This window comes from Hyla sarda, chromosome 1, assembly GCF_029499605.1.
Source record: "Hyla sarda isolate aHylSar1 chromosome 1, aHylSar1.hap1, whole genome shotgun sequence".
Classification (NCBI taxonomy): Eukaryota; Metazoa; Chordata; class Amphibia; order Anura; family Hylidae; genus Hyla; species Hyla sarda.
Genome location: NC_079189.1, coordinates 103,197,891 through 103,218,719, shown reverse-complemented (window position 1 = coordinate 103,218,719; position 20,829 = coordinate 103,197,891). Strand labels below are relative to the sequence as shown.

General features: G+C 38.7%; 1 protein-coding gene across 1 annotated transcript in view; it reads left to right on the top strand.

Annotated features, from left to right (window-relative positions):
* The window catches only part of FRG1 (FSHD region gene 1), a 71,083-nt gene that overhangs the window by 29,964 nt on the left and 20,290 nt on the right, over positions 1 to 20,829 (top strand). Inside the window, exons 2-6 of the mRNA XM_056559274.1 lie at positions 11,402 to 11,497; positions 12,744 to 12,811; positions 14,820 to 14,942; positions 17,555 to 17,612; positions 17,693 to 17,807. Coding sequence (XP_056415249.1) covers positions 11,436 to 11,497; positions 12,744 to 12,811; positions 14,820 to 14,942; positions 17,555 to 17,612; positions 17,693 to 17,807 — 426 coding nt within the window. The 5' untranslated portion in view covers positions 11,402 to 11,435. The remainder of the gene's footprint in view (positions 1 to 11,401; positions 11,498 to 12,743; positions 12,812 to 14,819; positions 14,943 to 17,554; positions 17,613 to 17,692; positions 17,808 to 20,829) is intronic.

Genomic DNA, 20,829 nt, shown 5'->3' with positions numbered 1-20,829 from the left:
ACTGTATGTATAGAATGTGTGTGCTATTACTGTATGTATAGAATGTGTGCTCAGCTGTGATGTATAGTGTACTATATACTGTATGTATAGAATGTGTGTGCTCAGCTGTGATGTATAGTGTACTATATACTGTATGTATAGAATGTGTGTGCTCAGCTGTGATGTATAGTGTACTATATACTGTATGTATAGAAGGTATGTGCTCAGCTGTGATGTATAGTGTACTATATACTGTATGTATAGAATGTGTGTGCTCAGCTGTGATGTATACTGTATGTATAGAATGTGTGTGCTATATACTGTATGTATAGAATGTGTGTACTGCATACTGTATGTATAGAATGTGTGTGCTATTACTGTATGTATAGAATGTGTGCTCAGCTGTGATATATAGTGTACTGTATGTATAGAATGTGTACTGTATACTGTATGTATAGAATGTGTGTGCTCAGCTGTGATGTATACTGTATGTATAGAATGTGTGTGCTCAGCTGTGATGTATACTGTATGTATAGAATGTGTGTGCTCAGCTGTGCTGTATAGTGTACTGTATACTGTGATATATACTGTATGTATAGAATGTATGTGCTATTACTGTATGTATAGAATGTGTGTACTGTATACTGTATGTATAGAATGTGTGCTCAGCTGTGATGTATACTGTATGTATAGAATGTGTGTGCTCAGCTGTGATGTATACTGTGTGTATAGAATGTGTGTGCTCAGCTGTGATGTATACTGTGTGTATAGAATGTGTGTGCTCAGCTGTGATGTATACTGTGTGTATAGAATGTGTGCTCAGCTGTGATGTATACTGTGTGTATAGAATGTGTGTGCTCAGCTGTGATGTATACTGTGTGTATAGAATGTGTGTGCTCAGCTGTGATGTATAGTGTACTGTATACTGTATGTATAGAATATGTGTGCTCAGCTGTGATGTATAGTGTACTGTATACTGTATGTATAGAATATGTGTGCTCAGCTGTGATGTATCGTGTACTGTATACTGTGTGTATAGAAGGTGTGTGCTCAGCTGTGATGTATAGTGTACTGTATACTGTATGTATAGAATGTGTGTGCTCAGCTGTGATGTATAGTGTACTGTATACTGTATGTATAGAATGTGTGTGCTCAGCTGTGATGTATAGTGTACTGTATACTGTGTGTATAGAATGTGTGTGCTCAGCTGTGATGTATAGTGTACTGTATACTGTGTGTATAGAATGTGTGTGCTCAGCTGTGATGTATAGTGTACTGTATACTGTGTGTATAGAATGTGTGTGCTCAGCTGTGATGTATAGTGTACTGTATACTGTATGTATAGAATGTGTGTGCTCAGCTGTGATGTATACTGTATGTATAGAAGGTGTGTGCTCAGCTGTGATGTATAGTGTACTGTATGTATAGAATGTGTGTGCTCAGCTGTGATGTATAGTGTACTGTATACTGTATGTATAGAATGTGTGTGCTCAGCTGTGATGTATACTGTATATAGAATGTGTGTGCTCAGCTGTGATGTATAGTATACTGTATGTATAGAATGTGTGTGCTCAGCTGTGATGTATAGTGTACTGTATACTGTATGTATAGAAGGTGTGTGCTCAGCTGTGATGTATAGTGTACAGTATATATAGAATGTGTGTGCTCAGCTGTGATGTATAGTATACTGTATGTATAGAATGTGTGTGCTCAGCTGTGATGTATACTGTATGTATAGAAGGTATGTGCTCAGCTGTGATGTATAGTGTACTGTATACTGTATGTATAGAATGTGTCTGCTCAGCTGTGATGTATAGTATACTGTGTGTGTATATATATATATATATAGAATGTGTGTGTGTGTGCTCAGCTGTGATGTATACTGTGTGTATAGAATGTGTGTGCTCAGCTGTGATGTATAGTGTACTGTATACTGTATGTATAGAATGTGTCTGCTCAGCTGTGATGTATACTGTATGTATAGAATGTGTGTGCTCAGCTGTGATGTATACTGTATGTATAGAATGTGTGTGCTCAGCTGTGATGTATAGTGTACTATATACTGTATGTATAGAATGTGTGTGCTCAGCTGTGATGTATACTGTATGTATAGAATGTGTGTGCTATATACTGTATGTATAGAATGTGTATACTGCATACTGTATGTATAGAATGTGTGTGCTATTACTGTATGTATAGAATGTGTGCTCAGCTGTGATATATAGTGTACTGTATGTATAGAATGTGTACTGTATACTGTATGTATAGAATGTGTGTGCTCAGCTGTGATGTATACTGTATGTATAGAATGTGTGTGCTCAGCTGTGCTGTATAGTGTACTGTATACTGTGATATATACTGTATGTATAGAATGTGTGTGCTATTACTGTATGTATAGAATGTGTGTACTGTATACTGTATGTATAGAATGTGTGCTCAGCTGTGATGTATACTGTATGTATAGAATGTGTGTGCTCAGCTGTGATGTATACTGTGTGTATAGAATGTGTGTGCTCAGCTGTGATGTATACTGTGTGTATAGAATGTGTGTGCTCAGCTGTGATGTATACTGTGTGTATAGAATGTGTGCACAGCTGTGATGTATACTGTGTGTATAGAATGTGTGTGCTCAGCTGTGATGTATACTGTGTGTATAGAATGTGTGTGCTCAGCTGTGATGTATAGTGTACTGTATGTATAGAAGGTGTGTGCTCAGCTGTGATGTATAGTGTACTGTATACTGTATGTATAGAAGGTGTGTGCTCAGCTGTGATGTATACTGTGTGTATAGAATGTGTGTGCTCAGCTGTGATGTATAGTGTACTGTATACTGTATGTATAGAATATGTGTGCTCAGCTGTGATGTATAGTGTACTGTATACTGTATGTATAGAATATGTGTGCTCAGCTGTGATGTATCGTGTACTGTATACTGTGTGTATAGAAGGTGTGTGGTCAGCTGTGATGTATAGTGTGTGTATAGAATGTGTGTGCTCAGCTGTGATGTATAGTGTACTGTATACTGTGTGTATAGAATGTGTGTGCTCAGCTGTGATGTATAGTGTACTGTATACTGTGTGTATAGAATGTGTGTGCTCAGCTGTGATGTATAGTGTACTGTATACTGTGTGTATAGAATGTGTGTGCTCAGCTGTGATGTATAGTGTACTGTATACTGTATGTATAGAATGTGTGTGCTCAGCTGTGATGTATACTGTATGTATAGAAGGTGTGTGCTCAGCTGTGATGTATAGTGTACTGTATGTATAGAATGTGTGTGCTCAGCTGTGATGTATAGTGTACTGTATACTGTATGTATAGAATGTGTGTGCTCAGCTGTGATGTATAGTGTACTGTATACTGTATGTATAGAAGGTGTGTGCTCAGCTGTGATGTATAGTATACTGTATGTATAGAATGTGTGTGCTCAGCTGTGATGTATACTGTATGTATAAAAGGTGTGTGCTCAGCTGTGATGTATAGTATACTGTATGTATAGAATGTGTGTGCTCAGCTGTGATGTATACTGTATGTATAGAAGGTATGTGCTCAGCTGTGATGTATAGTGTACTGTATACTGTATGTATAGAATGTGTCTGCTCAGCTGTGATGTATACTGTATGTATAGAATGTGTGTGCTCAGCTGTGATGTATAGTGTACTATATACTGTATGTATAGAATGTGTGTGCTCAGCTGTGATGTATAGTGTACTGTATACTGTATGTATAGAATGTGTGTGCTCAGCTGTGATGTATACTGTATGTATAGAATGTGTGTGCTCAGCTGTGATGTATAGTGTACTATATACTGTATGTATAGAATGTGTGTGCTCAGCTGTGATGTATACTGTATGTATAGAATGTGTGTGCTCAGCTGTGCTGTATAGTGTACTGTATACTGTGATATATACTGTATGTATAGAATGTATGTGCTATTACTGTATGTATAGAATGTGTGTACTGTATACTGTATGTATAGAATGTGTGCTCAGCTGTGATGTATACTGTATGTATAGAATGTGTGTGCTCAGCTGTGATGTATACTGTGTGTATAGAATGTGTGTGCTCAGCTGTGATGTATACTGTGTGTATAGAATGTGTGTGCTCAGCTGTGATGTATACTGTGTGTATAGAATGTGTGCTCAGCTGTGATGTATACTGTGTGTATAGAATGTGTGTGCTCAGCTGTGATGTATACTGTGTGTATAGAATGTGTGTGCTCAGCTGTGATGTATACTGTATGTATAGAATATGTGTGCTCAGCTGTGATGTATAGTGTACTGTATACTGTATGTATAGAATATGTGTGCTCAGCTGTGATGTATCGTGTACTGTATACTGTGTGTATAGAAGGTGTGTGCTCAGCTGTGATGTATAGTGTGTGTATAGAATGTGTGTGCTCAGCTGTGATGTATAGTGTACTGTATACTGTGTGTATAGAATGTGTGTGCTCAGCTGTGATGTATAGTGTACTGTATACTGTGTGTATAGAATGTGTGTGCTCAGCTGTGATGTATAGTGTACTGTATACTGTATGTATAGAATGTGTGTGCTCAGCTGTGATGTATACTGTATATAGAATGTGTGTGCTCAGCTGTGATGTATAGTATACTGTATGTATAGAATGTGTGTGCTCAGCTGTGATGTATAGTGTACTGTATACTGTATGTATAGAAGGTGTGTGCTCAGCTGTGATGTATAGTGTACAGTATGTATAGAATGTGTGTGCTCAGCTGTGATGTATAGTATACTGTATGTATAGAATGTGTGTGCTCAGCTGTGATGTATACTGTATGTATAGAAGGTATGTGCTCAGCTGTGATGTATAGTGTACTGTATACTGTATGTATAGAATGTGTCTGCTCAGCTGTGATGTATAGTATACTGTGTGTATATATATATATATATATATATATAGAATGTGTGTGTGTGCTCAGCTGTGATGTATACTGTGTGTATAGAATGTGTGTGCTCAGCTGTGATGTATAGTGTACTGTATACTGTATGTATAGAATGTGTCTGCTCAGCTGTGATGTATACTGTATGTATAGAATGTGTGTGCTCAGCTCTGATGTATACTGTATGTATAGAATGTGTGTGCTCAGCTGTGATGTATAGTGTACTATATACTGTATGTATAGAATGTGTGTGCTCAGCTGTGATGTATACTGTATGTATAGAATGTGTGTGCTATATACTGTATGTATAGAATGTGTATACTGCATACTGTATGTATAGAATGTGTGTGCTATTACTGTATGTATAGAATGTGTGCTCAGCTGTGATATATAGTGTACTGTATGTATAGAATGTGTACTGTATACTGTATGTATAGAATGTGTGTGCTCAGCTGTGATGTATACTGTATGTATAGAATGTGTGTGCTCAGCTGTGCTGTATAGTGTACTGTATACTGTGATATATACTGTATGTATAGAATGTGTGTGCTATTACTGTATGTATAGAATGTGTGTACTGTATACTGTATGTATAGAATGTGTGCTCAGCTGTGATGTATACTGTATGTATAGAATGTGTGTGCTCAGCTGTGATGTATACTGTGTGTATAGAATGTGTGTGCTCAGCTGTGATGTATACTGTGTGTATAGAATGTGTGTGCTCAGCTGTGATGTATACTGTGTGTATAGAATGTGTGCACAGCTGTGATGTATACTGTGTGTATAGAATGTGTGTGCTCAGCTGTGATGTATACTGTGTGTATAGAATGTGTGTGCTCAGCTGTGATGTATACTGTGTGTATAGAATGTGTGTGCTCAGCTGTGATGTATAGTGTACTGTATACTGTATGTATAGAATATGTGTGCTCAGCTGTGATGTATAGTGTACTGTATACTGTATGTATAGAATATGTGTGCTCAGCTGTGATGTATCGTGTACTGTATACTGTGTGTATAGAAGGTGTGTGGTCAGCTGTGATGTATAGTGTGTGTATAGAATGTGTGTGCTCAGCTGTGATGTATAGTGTACTGTATACTGTGTGTATAGAATGTGTGTGCTCAGCTGTGATGTATAGTGTACTGTATACTGTGTGTATAGAATGTGTGTGCTCAGCTGTGATGTATAGTGTACTGTATACTGTGTGTATAGAATGTGTGTGCTCAGCTGTGATGTATAGTGTACTGTATACTGTATGTATAGAATGTGTGTGCTCAGCTGTGATGTATACTGTATGTATAGAAGGTGTGTGCTCAGCTGTGATGTATAGTGTACTGTATGTATAGAATGTGTGTGCTCAGCTGTGATGTATAGTGTACTGTATGTATAGAATGTGTGTGCTCAGCTGTGATGTATAGTGTACTGTATACTGTATGTATAGAAGGTGTGTGCTCAGCTGTGATGTATAGTATACTGTATGTATAGAATGTGTGTGCTCAGCTGTGATGTATAGTGTACTGTATACTGTATGTATAAAAGGTGTGTGCTCAGCTGTGATGTATAGTATACTGTATGTATAGAATGTGTGTGCTCAGCTGTGATGTATACTGTATGTATAGAAGGTATGTGCTCAGCTGTGATGTATAGTGTACTGTATACTGTATGTATAGAATGTGTCTGCTCAGCTGTGATGTATAGTATACTGTGTGTATATATATATATATAGAATGTGTGTGTGTGTGCTCAGCTGTGATGTATACTGTGTGTATAGAATGTGTGTGCTCAGCTGTGATGTATAGTGTACTGTATACTGTATGTATAGAATGTGTCTGCTCAGCTGTGATGTATACTGTATGTATAGAATGTGTTTGCTCAGCTGTGATGTATAGTGTACTATATACTGTATGTATAGAATGTGTGTGCTCAGCTGTGATGTATAGTGTACTGTATACTGTATGTATAGAATGTGTGTGCTCAGCTGTGATGTATACTGTATGTATAGAATGTGTGTGCTCAGCTGTGATGTATAGTGTACTGTATGTATAGAATGTGTGTGCTCAGCTGTGATGTATAGTGTACTGTTTACTGTGTGTATAGAATGTGTGTGCTCAGCTGTGATGTATAGTGTACTATATACTGTATGTATAGAATGTGTGTGCTCAGCTGTGATGTATAGTGTACTGTATACTGTGTGTATAGAATGTGTGTGCTCAGCTGTGATGTATAGTGTACTATATACTGTATGTATAGAATGTGTGTGCTCAGCTGTGATGTATACTGTGTGTATAGAATGTGTGTGCTCAGCTGTGATGTATACTGTGTGTATAGAATGTGTGTGCTCAGCTGTGATGTATAGTGTACTGTATACTGTATGTATAGAATGTGTGCTCAGCTGTGATGTATACTGTGTGTATAGAATGTGTGTGCTGAGCTGTGATGTATAGTGTACTGTATACTGTATGTATAGAATGTGTCTGCTCAGCTGTGATGTATACTGTGTGTATAGAATGTGTGTGCTCAGCTGTGATGTATACTGTGTGTATAGAATGTGTGTGCTCAGCTGTGATGTATAGTGTACTGTATACTGTATGTATAGAATGTGTGTGCTCAGCTGTGATGTATAGTATACTGTATGTATAGAATGTGTGTGCTCAGCTGTGATGTATACTGTATGTATAGAAGGTGTGTGCTCAGCTGTGATGTATACTGTATATAGAATGTGTGTGCTCAGCTGTGATGTATAGTGTACTGTATGTATAGAAGGTGTGTGCTCAGCTGTGATGTATAGTGTACAGTATGTATAGAATGTGTGTGCTCAGCTGTGATGTATAGTATACTGTATGTATAGAATGTGTGTGCTCAGCTGTGATGTATACTGTATGTATAGAAGGAATGTGCTCAGCTGTGATGTGTAGTGTACTGTATGTATAGAATGTGTGTGCTCAGCTGTGATGTATAGTGTACTGTATACTGTGTGTATAGAATGTGTGTGGTCAGCTGTGATGTATACTGTGTGTATAGAATGTGTGTGGTCAGCTGTGATGTATACTGTGTGTATAGAATGTTTGTGGTCAGCTGTGATGTATACTGTGTGTATAGAATGTGTGTGGTCAGCTGTGATGTATACTGTGTGTATAGAATGTGTATGTGCTCAGCTGTGATGTATACTATGTATATAGAATGTGTGTGCTCAGCTGTGATGTATACTGTGTGTATAGAATGTGTGTGCTCAGCTGTGATGTATACTGTGTGTATAGAATGTGTGTGCTCAGCTGTGATGTATAGTGTACAGTATACTGTGTGTATAGAATGTGTGTGCTCAGCTGTGATGTATAGTGTACTATATACTGTATGTATAGAATGTGTGTGCTCAACTGTGATGTATAGTGTACTGTATACTGTGTGTATAGAATGTGTGTGCTCAGCTGTGATGTATAGTGTACTATATACTGTATGTATAGAATGTGTGTGCTCAGCTGTGATGTATACTGTGTGTATAGAATGTGTGTGCTCAGCTCTGATGTATACTGTGTGTGCTCAGCTGTGATGTATACTGTGTGTATAGAATGTGTGCTCAGCTGTGATGTATACTGTGTGTATAGAATGTGTGCTCAGCTGTGATGTATACTGTGTGTATAGAATGTGTGTGCTCAGCTGTGATGTATACTGTATATAGAATGTGTGTGCTCAGCTGTGATGTATACTGTGTGTATAGAATGTGTGTGCTCAGCTGTGATGTATACTGTGTGTATAGAATGTGTGTGCTCAGCTGTGATGTATACTGTGTGTATAGAATGTGTGTGCTCAGCTGTGATGTATACTGTGTGTATAGAAGGTGTGTGCTCAGCTGTGATGTATAGTGTACTGTATACTGTATGTATAGAAGGTGTGTGCTCAGCTGTGATGTATAGTGTACTGTATACTGTATGTATAGAATGTGTGTGCTCAGCTGTGATGTATAGTGTACTGTATGTATAGAATGTGTGTGCTCAGCTGTGATGTATAGTGTACTGTATGTATAGAAGGTGTGTGCTCAGCTGTGATGTATAGTGTACTGTATACTGTATGTATAGAAGGTGTGTGCTCAGCTGTGATGTGTAGTGTACTGTATACTGTATGTATAGAATGTGTGTGCTCAGCTGTGATGTATAGTGTACTGTATGTATAGAATGTGTGTGCTCAGCTGTGATGTATAGTGTACTGTATGTATAGAAGGTGTGTGCTCAGCTGTGATGTATAGTGTACTGTATACTGTATGTATAGAAGGTGTGTGCTCAGCTGTGATGTGTAGTGTACTGTATACTGTATGTATAGAATGTGTGTGCTCAGCTGTGATGTGTAGTGTACTGTATGTATAGAAGGTGTGTGCTCAGCTGTGATGTATAGTGTACTGTATACTGTATGTATAGAAGGTGTGTGCTCAGCTGTGATGTATACTGTATGTATAGAATGTGTGTGCTCAGCTGTGATGTATAGTATACTGTGTGTATAGAATGTGTGTGCTCAGCTGTGATGTATAGTGTACTATATACTGTATGTATAGAATGTGTGCTCAACTGTGATGTATAGTGTACTGTATACTGTGTGTATAGAATGTGTGTGCTCAGCTGTGATGTATAGTGTACTATATACTGTATGTATAGAATGTGTGTGCTCAGCTGTGATGTATACTGTGTGTATAGAATGTGTGCTCAGCTCTGATGTATACTGTGTGTATAGAATGTGTGCTCAGCTGTGATGTATACCGTGTGTATAGAATGTGTGTGCTCAGCTCTGATGTATACTGTGTGTATAGAATGTGTGCTCAGCTGTGATGTATACTATGTGTATAGAATGTGTGCTCAGCTGTGATGTATACTGTGTGTATAGAATGTGTGTGCTCAGCTGTGATGTATACTATGTGTATAGAATGTGTGCTCAGCTGTGATGTATACTATGTATATAGAATGTGTGTGCTCAGCTGTGATGTATACTGTGTGTATAGAATGTGTGCTCAGCTGTGATGTATACTGTGTGTATAGAATGTGTGTGCTCAGCTGTGATGTATACTGTATATAGAATGTGTGTGCTCAGCTCTGATGTATACTGTATGTATAGAATGTGTGTGCTCAGCTGTGATGTATACTGTATATAGAATGTGTGTGCTCAGCTGTGATGTATAGTGTACTGTATGTATAGAAGGTGTGTGCTCAGCTGTGATGTATAGTGTACTGTATACTGTGTGTATAGAATGTGTGTGCTCAGCTGTGATGTATACTGTGTGTATAGAATGTGTGCTCAGCTGTGATGTATACTATGTGTATAGAATGTGTGTGCTCAGCTGTGATGTATACTGTGTGTATAGAATGTGTGCTCAGCTGTGCTATATACTGTATAGACTTTGATGGCATCATCATGTGCTGTATATACTGTATTATTACATTACATTACTGTATGTAAAGAATGTTTGCTCCTCTGTGCTGTATACACTGTGATGGCATCTTTATGCTGTATATACTAATTATATCCTTTACTGTATGTATATAATAGATGTGCTCAGCTGTGCTATATACTATGTAATTTGATGGCGTTGCCCGGTCTTCCTATCTAAACCTTGTGGGTGAGGAAAAGTAACAATAACACTCCTGTCCTCATATTCCTCTTAATATCTTGTTCCCTGCACTGGACAGTCAGCAGGATGTTTAATGGGAAACTGCACGCACACTAAACCCAATACACAGGGTTATAGTGCAGGTAAACCAGATTAAAATGAGGTCAAATTGACCAGATTCCAGGGAGAGACCTGCTGTTAGGTGGTGTTGCTTATATGTTTATTGCTGGCTTTGTGCAATGGAGGCGGGACCTAGCATCCCTGCCTTTATGCTGGATCCTGCCTCCATTGCGCAAAACCAGTGATTAACGTATTAGCAATGCCGGCTAATAACTGGTCTATCTCTATCAATTACTGAGTCGCAGCAGGAAAAGATGTCTAGCTAAGGCCTCGGCTGCCCTGAAAACCGATCGGCACCGTCATTCGACATTCTCGCCAGGTGCCAGCCGGTGGATGTTGGGTATGATATGGACCTGGCTTCATGCTCCCTCACCCTACCCATTATGTAAATGTACATCATGGGTTTGGAAGGTCTTAAAATGACCTAGGCACCAGGATGAAATTCTCACTCATCATGGTGACCTGGCACCTGAGATTTATTGAGCCCTGCGCTACTGCTGCAGGGTGGTAGAGATGCTAAGGCCTCTGTTTGATGGCCGGCAAGTATCATGTACAGGTCCTGTTCTAGATAATGATGGAACCTTTGCCTGATGTCCATTTGGTGTCAGATGGTTTCCATGGTCACAGCTGCCCATATTGATGTGTATATGGGGCCTGATGCCTCTCTGAATTTCTGATCTTCACATCATTACCCATATTCTATTCTAGTTCTGCACATATGTGTGTTGGAGCTAATGCTTTTGTATATGTGCCTTATTTACTGGAAACTATAGCTCTCCTAATACTGTATTCTATTGTTTCTGTTTTCTCCATCAGTTGAGATATCGTTCCTGGGATCAACATTGTCACCATGGCAGAATATTCTCATGTGAAATCCACAAAGCTGGTGCTAAAAGGGATGAAGAATAAAAGGTAAGAAGCAGAGTGAGTCAACTACGTATTCTTTGTTTTATAGGATAACAATAAAAGCGTAATGTTTCACACATGTGGAACTACCGGTGCCAGCAAGGATAAACAGATTCTGTGCTACAGCAGCTGACAGTCATAGGATACCTGTAAACAGTTAGAATTGTGCAGGATGCAATGATAGTACCCACAGTTGAATATTTTGGCTTCTCTTAAAATTTAAAATGCTTCATTGTGCAAACAGGTTCACCAACGTGTTAGAAAGGCTTAAAAGTCCTTTCCCTGTAGAAAATAAGGACTGGACTCCCTGTGAGCCAGCAGGTCTTCTCTATGGCCATATTGCCAGCTTCATCTGCACTATGCACAGTGCGCTATTATTTGAGTATTACTGTAGGGTAGTGTTTTCTATACAGTGTACCTCCATCTGTTGTAAAACTACAACTCCCAGAATGCCTGGACAGCCAAAGGCTGTCCAGGCATGCTGGAAGTTGTAGTTTTGTAACAGCTGGAGGCACGCTGTTTGGAATGCACTGCTATATGTTTGCACACAGTGTATTAAAGGGGTACTCCGGTGAAAACCTTTTTTCTTTTAAATCAACTGGTGGCAGAAAGTTAAACATATTTGTAAATTACTTCTATTAAAAAATCTTAATCCTTCCAGTACTTATTAGCTGCTGAATGCTACAGAGGAAATTCCTTTCTTTTTGGAACACTGATGACATCACGAACACAGTACTCTCTGCTGACATCTCTGTCCATTTTAGCAACCATGCATAGCAGATGTATGCTAAGGGCAGCATGGTGGCTCAGTGGTTAGCACTACTGCCTTGCAATGCTGGGGACTTGGGTTCAAATCCCACTAAGGACAACAATAAATAAAGCGTTATTATTATAATAATGTCAGCAGTGTTTGTGATGTCATCAGAGAGCATTCCAAAAAGAAAAGAATTTCCTCTGTAGTATTCTGCAGCTAATAAGTACAGGAAGGATTACGATTTTTTAATAGAAGTAATTTACAAATATGTTTAACTTTCTGCCACCAGTTGATTTAAAAAAAAAAAAAGGTTTTCACCGGAGTACCCCTTTAATATATCGAAGCTGAATAAGCCCTGACCATTTCATGGAGTATATTGTAGTTGATGCATGCCAGGTAATGTGTAGACTTCAGTTCCAGGTACATTTTTTGTGTTCTCTCCTAAATCTGCCCTATAACATTTAGTGAACTGAATGTTAACAAATGATTTATTTTCAGCAAGAAAAAGCATAAAAGTGGAAAGAGGAAGAGAGATGACGCTTCAGAGGATGCCCTGGATATTGTTGGTAAGGGAACCGGTGACTTCTACTGTTTTCTTACTATTTACCATATCATGAACAGCCCAGTGTGATCTCTTTATAAGAGACTTATGGTAACGTTCACGTATTAGATGAAGGGTGACAAACACTTTATCTATTGTGAATGAAAATTAGGAAATGTTCATCTTATTGGGATGATGACCTTACAGAGATAAATGAATAGTAATATGGGTGAGGCTTAGGGTAGTAACTTTCATATAGGTTAGTTGTGTAAAAACAGCATAGCTAGCAGATCTGTGCTGTTTACCAAAGTTCCATTAACGACAGTAGAAGTTCTAAAAACTGCATAAGGCAGCTGTCTCAACTATTTTTTGGTTCCTGCCGCTCCCCATGGCCACAACTATGCTGAAGGAAAGGTTTCCTTCATCCCAAGGATAACTGCAGGTCCCTGAGGTGAGACCCACGTTTATGGAATATCCTGTGGATAGGTCATAAATGTCTAGATGGAAATATCCGGGCATAAAGTCACCAATACACAAAACAACTGGTTTCACATTGAAAATGACAATATACGGTAGACAAATGGTAAAATAAGAAAAACAGTCATAAACGTTCTGGACAGAGGGAAACTGTTCTCTGTAGAGACCTCCTTATTACGGTATAACCTGGCCTTATGCCCGTCAATTAAACAACTAATTGTAGCCATAAGCAAAAACAAAAAAATCATAATGCAGACCTTTTTTATTTATTTTTTCGTTTGGATACAGAATTCTGCTCCTACACACAGTCCAGCTGGAGTTTATACTGCAGGTGGCTGATAACTCCGAGCACTCTGCTTTTTTAGGATGGGAGGTAGCACTGTAGGCAGTATGGATTGTGGTTTAGCAGTACAGTGGTCCCTCAAGTTACAATATTAATCGGTTCCAGGACGACCATTGTATGTTGAAACCCTTGTATGTTGAGACCAGAACTCTATGGAAACCTGGTAATTGGTTCTGAAGCCACCAAAATGTCATCCAAAAATAGGAAAAAAGGGAGGATTAAACAAAATTAAGTAGATAACTAATATCTGGGAGTTGTAGTTTTGCAACAGCTGGAGGCACCCTGGTTAGGAAACACTGACATAGACAGTGATTTACAGCTCCCAGCAGCTCTTTCTTACATATAAAAGTAAGAAAGAGCTGCTGGGAGCTGTAAATCACTGTCTATGTCAGTGTTTCCTAACCAGGGTGCCTCCAGCTGTTGCAAAACTACAACTCCCAGCATGCCCGGACAGCCAAAGGCTGTCCGGGCATGCTGGGAGTTGTAGTTTTGCAACAGCTGGAGGCACCCTGGTTGGAAAACACTGGTCTATGTAGAGGACAGGAGCTTCTTCAGGGTCCTATACAGTACACACAATGTCCTAAAAATGTAAAATGGAGCCGCCCTCACCTGGTGTCCAAAGGAGCAGCTAACCCTGGCACAGGTAAAGAGTACAAAACATGTAATACTTCCCTGTAGGAGGCTCTACCAGACACCAGTCAGTGCATACACTTCAGTAATACAGGGATTTTACCATTGAATGCCCATTCTGATTGGTCAGCTCTTCCAGCCATTGACATGTTTCACAGATCTGGACTGTCTGTCAGTTGTATGTTTAGTCTGGTTTTAAGTTACAATGGTCCAGAAAAGACCATTGTATGTTGAAACTATTGTATGTTGAGGCCATTGTAAGTTGAGGGATCACTGTAAAATCTTAACAAGGATGCATTATTTTTGCTTGTCTTCTTTTTTTTTCTATAAGAACTAGATTAAATCTTTGTCAGATCAGGTATATTTTATGTGCAATGTGCAGGGGCATGTAAATAAGGTTATCATAAGATGACATGTTTTAACTTTTATTTCAGCTTCATAGCCCCCATCCATTGCTATAGAAAATAACAATACATGTATGGCCACTTCTCTACAGCCTGTATTATTTGCATATACGCCCACAAGACTATGTGAGCTGTTCACTGATGTTTTACATTGGTAATCCTTCATTTTCTTATTTCAGGAAATTGGTGGGTAGTCAAAGGCTTTGGTGACCTTTCAGGAACAGTGGCTATTGAAATGGACAAAGGCGCTTATATCCATGCCCTGGACACTGGTCTGTTTACTATCGGAGCCCCACACAAGGGTGAGTAGAGAGAAGAATGCTTCGGTTTTGCAGTATTTCTCCACAAGCATGTCAGTCACTATGTGCTCTGTAGAAGTTACAATTCCTATGTGACCTCAGTTATGAACAGAATCCAGTGTCAGACTAAGTTAAAGGATTTTTCTCCATAAGACATTCCTTCTTCCATAATCTCTGCTAAATCAAATAGACCTCATACAAGTAAGTGGTCTAACTGCTGTTTGCCAGACTTGGGTCACTAACCAAGATTTTCTTTCTGGGGGGCATAGTGATGACATGACTTGCTGAATTGTAGAAAGGATATTTGCTGGATAAGGGATAAAAAGTCCCAGTGGTTCATAGATGTGCAGTGCGAGTCTATAAGCTTAAAGAGTACCTGCCACCAAATAAAACCTTTTAATATAGTGTTCCTTAGTAATTAGCAGACATTTTCCCATTTACTGGCTTTAAAAATTATCAACATAAATAGGTTTAAAATGTAATAGAAAAAACGTCCACTAGGTGGCTCTGTTCTGTTCCCTGTCAAAATTAATACAGTGAGTTTGGTCTCCTCTCGGCCTGGCAGGAGACCAAACTCAGGAAGTGTTTCTCTGCACTGAGCTTGATTGAAAGCTGCAAAGAGCCTCATTGCAAGCTGCACAGTGCCTCACTGAAACATGCACAGAGCCTCACTGAAATCCGCAAAGAGCCTCACTGAAAGCTGCACAGACTGAAAGTTAGAAAGAGCATCACTGAAGATGCACAGAGTCTGAGGTCTTCTATTGATCACAGTGCTGCAATGTTGTGAGGGCGGAAGTGGTCCCCCAGCAGGCTTCAGTGATGTCATGCCTGCTGGGAACTGCCCACATTCTCCTGCTGGAAGATTGCACTATGTGAGCAAGAATAAAGGTATGATACGGAGCTTTTTAAAAATCTGAAATTTTTCAAGGGTGGGAGGAATGTTAGGAGTAGTTAGGGAACATAGCCTGAGTTAGTTTAGAACAGTTTATTTGGTGACTGGTTCTATTTAAGGCAAAGCCTTAGGTCCACTTCTTCATAGCCCACTTATCGAATCAGTAACAGGATACCTCCAATTCGGGTCACTTTAGATTTGTGGGTCACCTCTGGTGCCAATAGAAGCATAGTGAAGTTAAATAATCTTGTATTTTGTAACCAAAAAAAAAAAAAGGATTTAAGTACAATTGTAAAAAGGTAGTTTTCATACCCTTCTTAAATTGTTTTTACCAGTAAGGATTTGTTCACAGCCAAAAAACATGTACAGTGCACGTCCCATTGTTTTGGACAAGTATTTTAAAATAGACATAAGTAAGTGACCTATCACTTCGTCCATGCAAAAACACATGGATAAGCCTCATTGAATAGCAATAATCGCACTTATTATGTGTGAAATACGCAGCAGAAATCCAAGTGTAGCATTGCATTTTTTGGCACTTATCTTGTGGCATATATTTTGCCAAGAAGCATCACATCATCAGAAACTTGTATATCTAGTATAGTTCATATGTTCAATAGCCACTATAGTACTTTATAGTATCAGACATTATGTAGTATGTAATATACTAAATGCAATTGACCATCTTTCATTTTACAGGCTCAAAATTTTCAAGCACCAAATAATTTGTTATAACAACCTTAAAAAATGATGTGCAATTATAACAATTGAATATACTGGAGACTTCATGTCATGTCTACCTTGCAGATTACAGCATACAAAGCCTATCAGTACTTGTATCCATACAACTTATATTTTATGGCCTCTCTCAAATAGAGCTGCAACATTACAGTATGTAAATATATATTTGCATATATTAGCAGAAGGAAAAAGTAGTCCCTATTAGGGAACCTGAGAACACAGAAACCGCTTCTAATATACTTATGTTCTCCAGAATCATTTATTATACAGAGTCATCTAGTAATATTCTAGTACAGTATGTTAGTACAGTAGAATCTCCCAATAGTTGGACACTCATGGGAAATTAAAAAAAAAAGTGTCCGCTATTGAGAGGTTTCCCCTATTTGGAAAAAAGGCTCAAAAATATTTCTAAATGATCAAATACTGTACTGTACTCACTCCAGAGTGTAATTACCTATAAAAAGCAATATTACAGCAGAATCTCCTAGTGCTGTTTTATCAACCCCCAGGTTGCAGTGGGAGCCTTGGCCCCTCACTGGGGTATTGGCTGTACCCACTGACGGCTGCCCTGTGTACAAGGTAGGGCCGGCACATAAGCCTGGTTGTCCCCTATTGGTAGTGTTTTGTCCCCTATTCCCTATTGGGAGTGTTTTGTCCCCTATTGGGTGTGTCCGCATCCACTATTGGGAATGTCCCCTATTTGGGGGGTGCAAATACATTGTCTTATAAGACTCTCCACTATTGGGAGGTGACCCCTATTGGGAGGTGTCCGCTAAGGGAGATTTCACTGTAGTCCGCTTCATGTCCAGGTAATGTCTGTAGACTATCCTGCTGGGTATGAATATGCTTCCTATAAAGCAGCAGGTACTTGCCATTGTAAAATATTGGGCTGTCAGCAAAGCCATACATTTCCTGCCTGTTATAACTTGTAAATTATTCAGTCATTACCTTGGATTGAATAAATGTTTGTCTTTCCTTCCAGATGATGAAGGTCCCGTTCCACCAGAGCAGTTCACAGCTATTAAGCTATCAGACTCAAGGTACTAAACATTCATAACATCGGGATCATATGAGGCCTATTTTTTGTACTTACTCATAAAAATAACTCATTGTTTTAAAGGATTGCTTTGAAGTCTGGATATGGGAAGTACCTAGGAATAAACTCAGATGGCCTAGTCATTGGTCGTGCAGATGCAATCGGTGCTAGGGAGCAGTGGGAGCCTGTGTTTCAAGACGTAAGTACTGATATATATTTCAAATTTGCAATGCTTGTGAATCTGAGGCTATGTTCTGTTTCGTATTCGGCAACAGTGCAGGGTCAGTACATGCTCCATGCATTCTTTATGTGAGCACCCGAGATATACATAAGAAACAGCCACTGTGCAAAGAAGCAATACTGAAAACACCTGCACTCGCCGTATATACAAGGGACTCGAAGCTCCTAATCGGACATGCCGGGGTCCAGGACCACAGAAGTCAGATGAGACCAAGCTCAACTTGTACCAGAGTGATGGGAAGAGAAGAGTATAGAGAAGAAAAGGAACTGCTCATGATCCTAAGCATACAGCCTCATCAGTGAAGCATGGTGGTGGTAGTGTCATGGCGTGGGCATATATAGCTGCCAATGGAACTGGATCTCTTGTATTTATTGATGATGTGACTGCTGACAAAAGCAGCAGGATGACTTCTGAAGTGTTCGGGGCAATGTTATCTGCTCATATTCAGCAAAATGCTTCAGAACTCATTGGATGGCGCTTCACAGTGCAGATGGACAATGACCCAAAGCATACTGCAAAAGCAACCAAAGAGTTTTTCAAGGGAAATAAGTGGAATGTTTTGCAATGGCCAAGTCAATCACCTGACCTGAATCCGATTTAGCATGCATTTCACTTTCTGAAGACAAAACTGAAGGGAAAATGCCCCAAGAACAAGCAGAAACTAAAGACAGTTGCAGTAGATTCCTCGTAGATTATTAAACTTTTTTTTTTTTAAATACACTTTATTAGGAGGAATCATTAGTAATATTTTGCCACCTTGTGTGTGTTTTGCTCCATCTCATGTGTGTCTGCCTTTGACAAAGATCTGACAGCACATTGCTTCTGGCTGTTTCATATCTTTGAATGTTGTCACTAGCGCTTTTATGGGCTGGGGAAGACGTATGTGATTGCTGCCTTGTATATTGTCGGGTTCCTGCTTATCCCAAAAGTATGTGAATTACCACAATAAATATCAAATAAATAAATATATACTGGTGCAATAAATAGGATAAAAGATGCTAATTTATTAGGAATATAAAATGTTTCAGAAAAAATATATATAATAAAAGAGATGGAATATTGCACAAGATCCAATACTGTGTTCACCCTTCTGCAGTGGGTTAGTGAGCCAGTCAATCAGTAGGATCCCTGTGTGTCCAAAAAATATATATAATAAATGAATGGGTATTTTGAGGAATAATTGAAAGAAAAAAGGTAATGGAATGTAAGTTACCTGACACATATTACCTCATGTCCCTTTGTGGAAATATACTATACTTCTATCAACATAATAGGTGCGTATAATATATTAAATATACACCACAAAAACAACTTACATTCCATTACCTTTTTTCTTTCAATTATTCCTCAAAATACCCATTCATTTATTATATATATTTTTTGGACACACAGGGATCCTATTGATTGACTGGCTCACTAACCCACCGCAGAAGGGTGAACACAGTATCTGATCTTGTGCAATATTCCATCTCTTTTATTATATATATTCTTTTCTGAAACATTTTATATTCCTAATAAATTAGCATCTTTTATCCTATTTATTGTGCCAGTATATATTTATTTATTTTATGTTTCATATCTTTTCCCCTTTACTTTTCTGAGTGTTAAAGATAACACCAGAGAGGAGGATTTACACAGCAGATCGTAGTCGTCTTTTTAGGAAAGGCAGATCACACTGTAATAGAGCATAGATAGGGAGAAAAGCCCACACAAGACTTTTCAGTAGTGGTTTTCAAACAGTGTCACCAGTGGTTGCAAAACTACAACTCCCAGCATGTCTGGACAGCTGTTGGCGAGCAGAGATTCCACCTGGCAGTCGCCGCCGAAATCCTTAGCCAGTAAGGCCATGCGGCCCTGCGCCATCACCGTTCACAGCAATGTAGTACTCGCAGAATTTTGCGAAAAGAATGAACAGGTTCCAGGGGTGTGAAAATTTGAAAAAAAAAACTACTTGTCCATGGGACTAAAACAGAACACAATCTACTTGTCCTTCATGAAAATCCACTTGTCCTGGTAGCCAAAATAATTTCAACCAAAATAGTACATGTATAAGGTCTTGTCCTATAATAGCCATAACTCTTTTTTCCCATCTACAGACCCATATGATGCTTGTTTGTTGCGGGACCAGTTATACTTTATAATGACAGCTTTCATTTTTCCATAACTTAGGCTCTGAAACAAAAAAATAATAATTTGTGAGGTGAAATAATTTTTTCACCATTCACCTTGTGGACAAACTTACATGTTATTTTAATACTTTAGGTCAGCTTGATTACACCAATACCACATTTGTTTAGTTTCCGTCATGTTTTACTAATTACTATTTTTTTTATACTTTTCAATTTTTGATAAAAATTCCTGACCCCTATGACATTTTTATTTTTCTGTATACTGGGCTGTATGAGGGCTCATTTTTTGGGCCATAATCTGCTGATTGTATCTGTGCCATTTTAGTATTGATCGGATTGTTTGAACACTGAACATTTTACTTTTTTTTACTGGAATATGATGTTATAAACATAAAAAACGCAATGCTGTGAGTTTGGTATTTTCTTTGTTAACGCCATTGACCGTACGGGATATATAATGTTAAATTTTAATAGTTCGGACACTTACGTACGTGCCAGTACCAAATATGTTTATTTTTATTATGTTTACATATTTTTATATGGGAAGTGGGGGGGGGTCATTTTATTATGGAAGGGGTTAAAGGGTGTTTTATGAAACTTTCATTTTATTTTATTTTTAAATACATTTTATTAGGAAGAATCATTAGATTCCTCGTATAGATCAATGCAGTTCTGTTGAACTCCATTGATCTGTGTTCATTTGGTTGAGCCTGCTCAAGGCAGGCTCAATCAAATGCAGATTCATGGAGGCAGCCATGATTGCACAGGTAAGCTCTCAGGCTACCTCCACAGTGGATCGCCTGTGATTGCACTATGGGGAGGCAATCCACCCCACTAGACCACTAGGGATG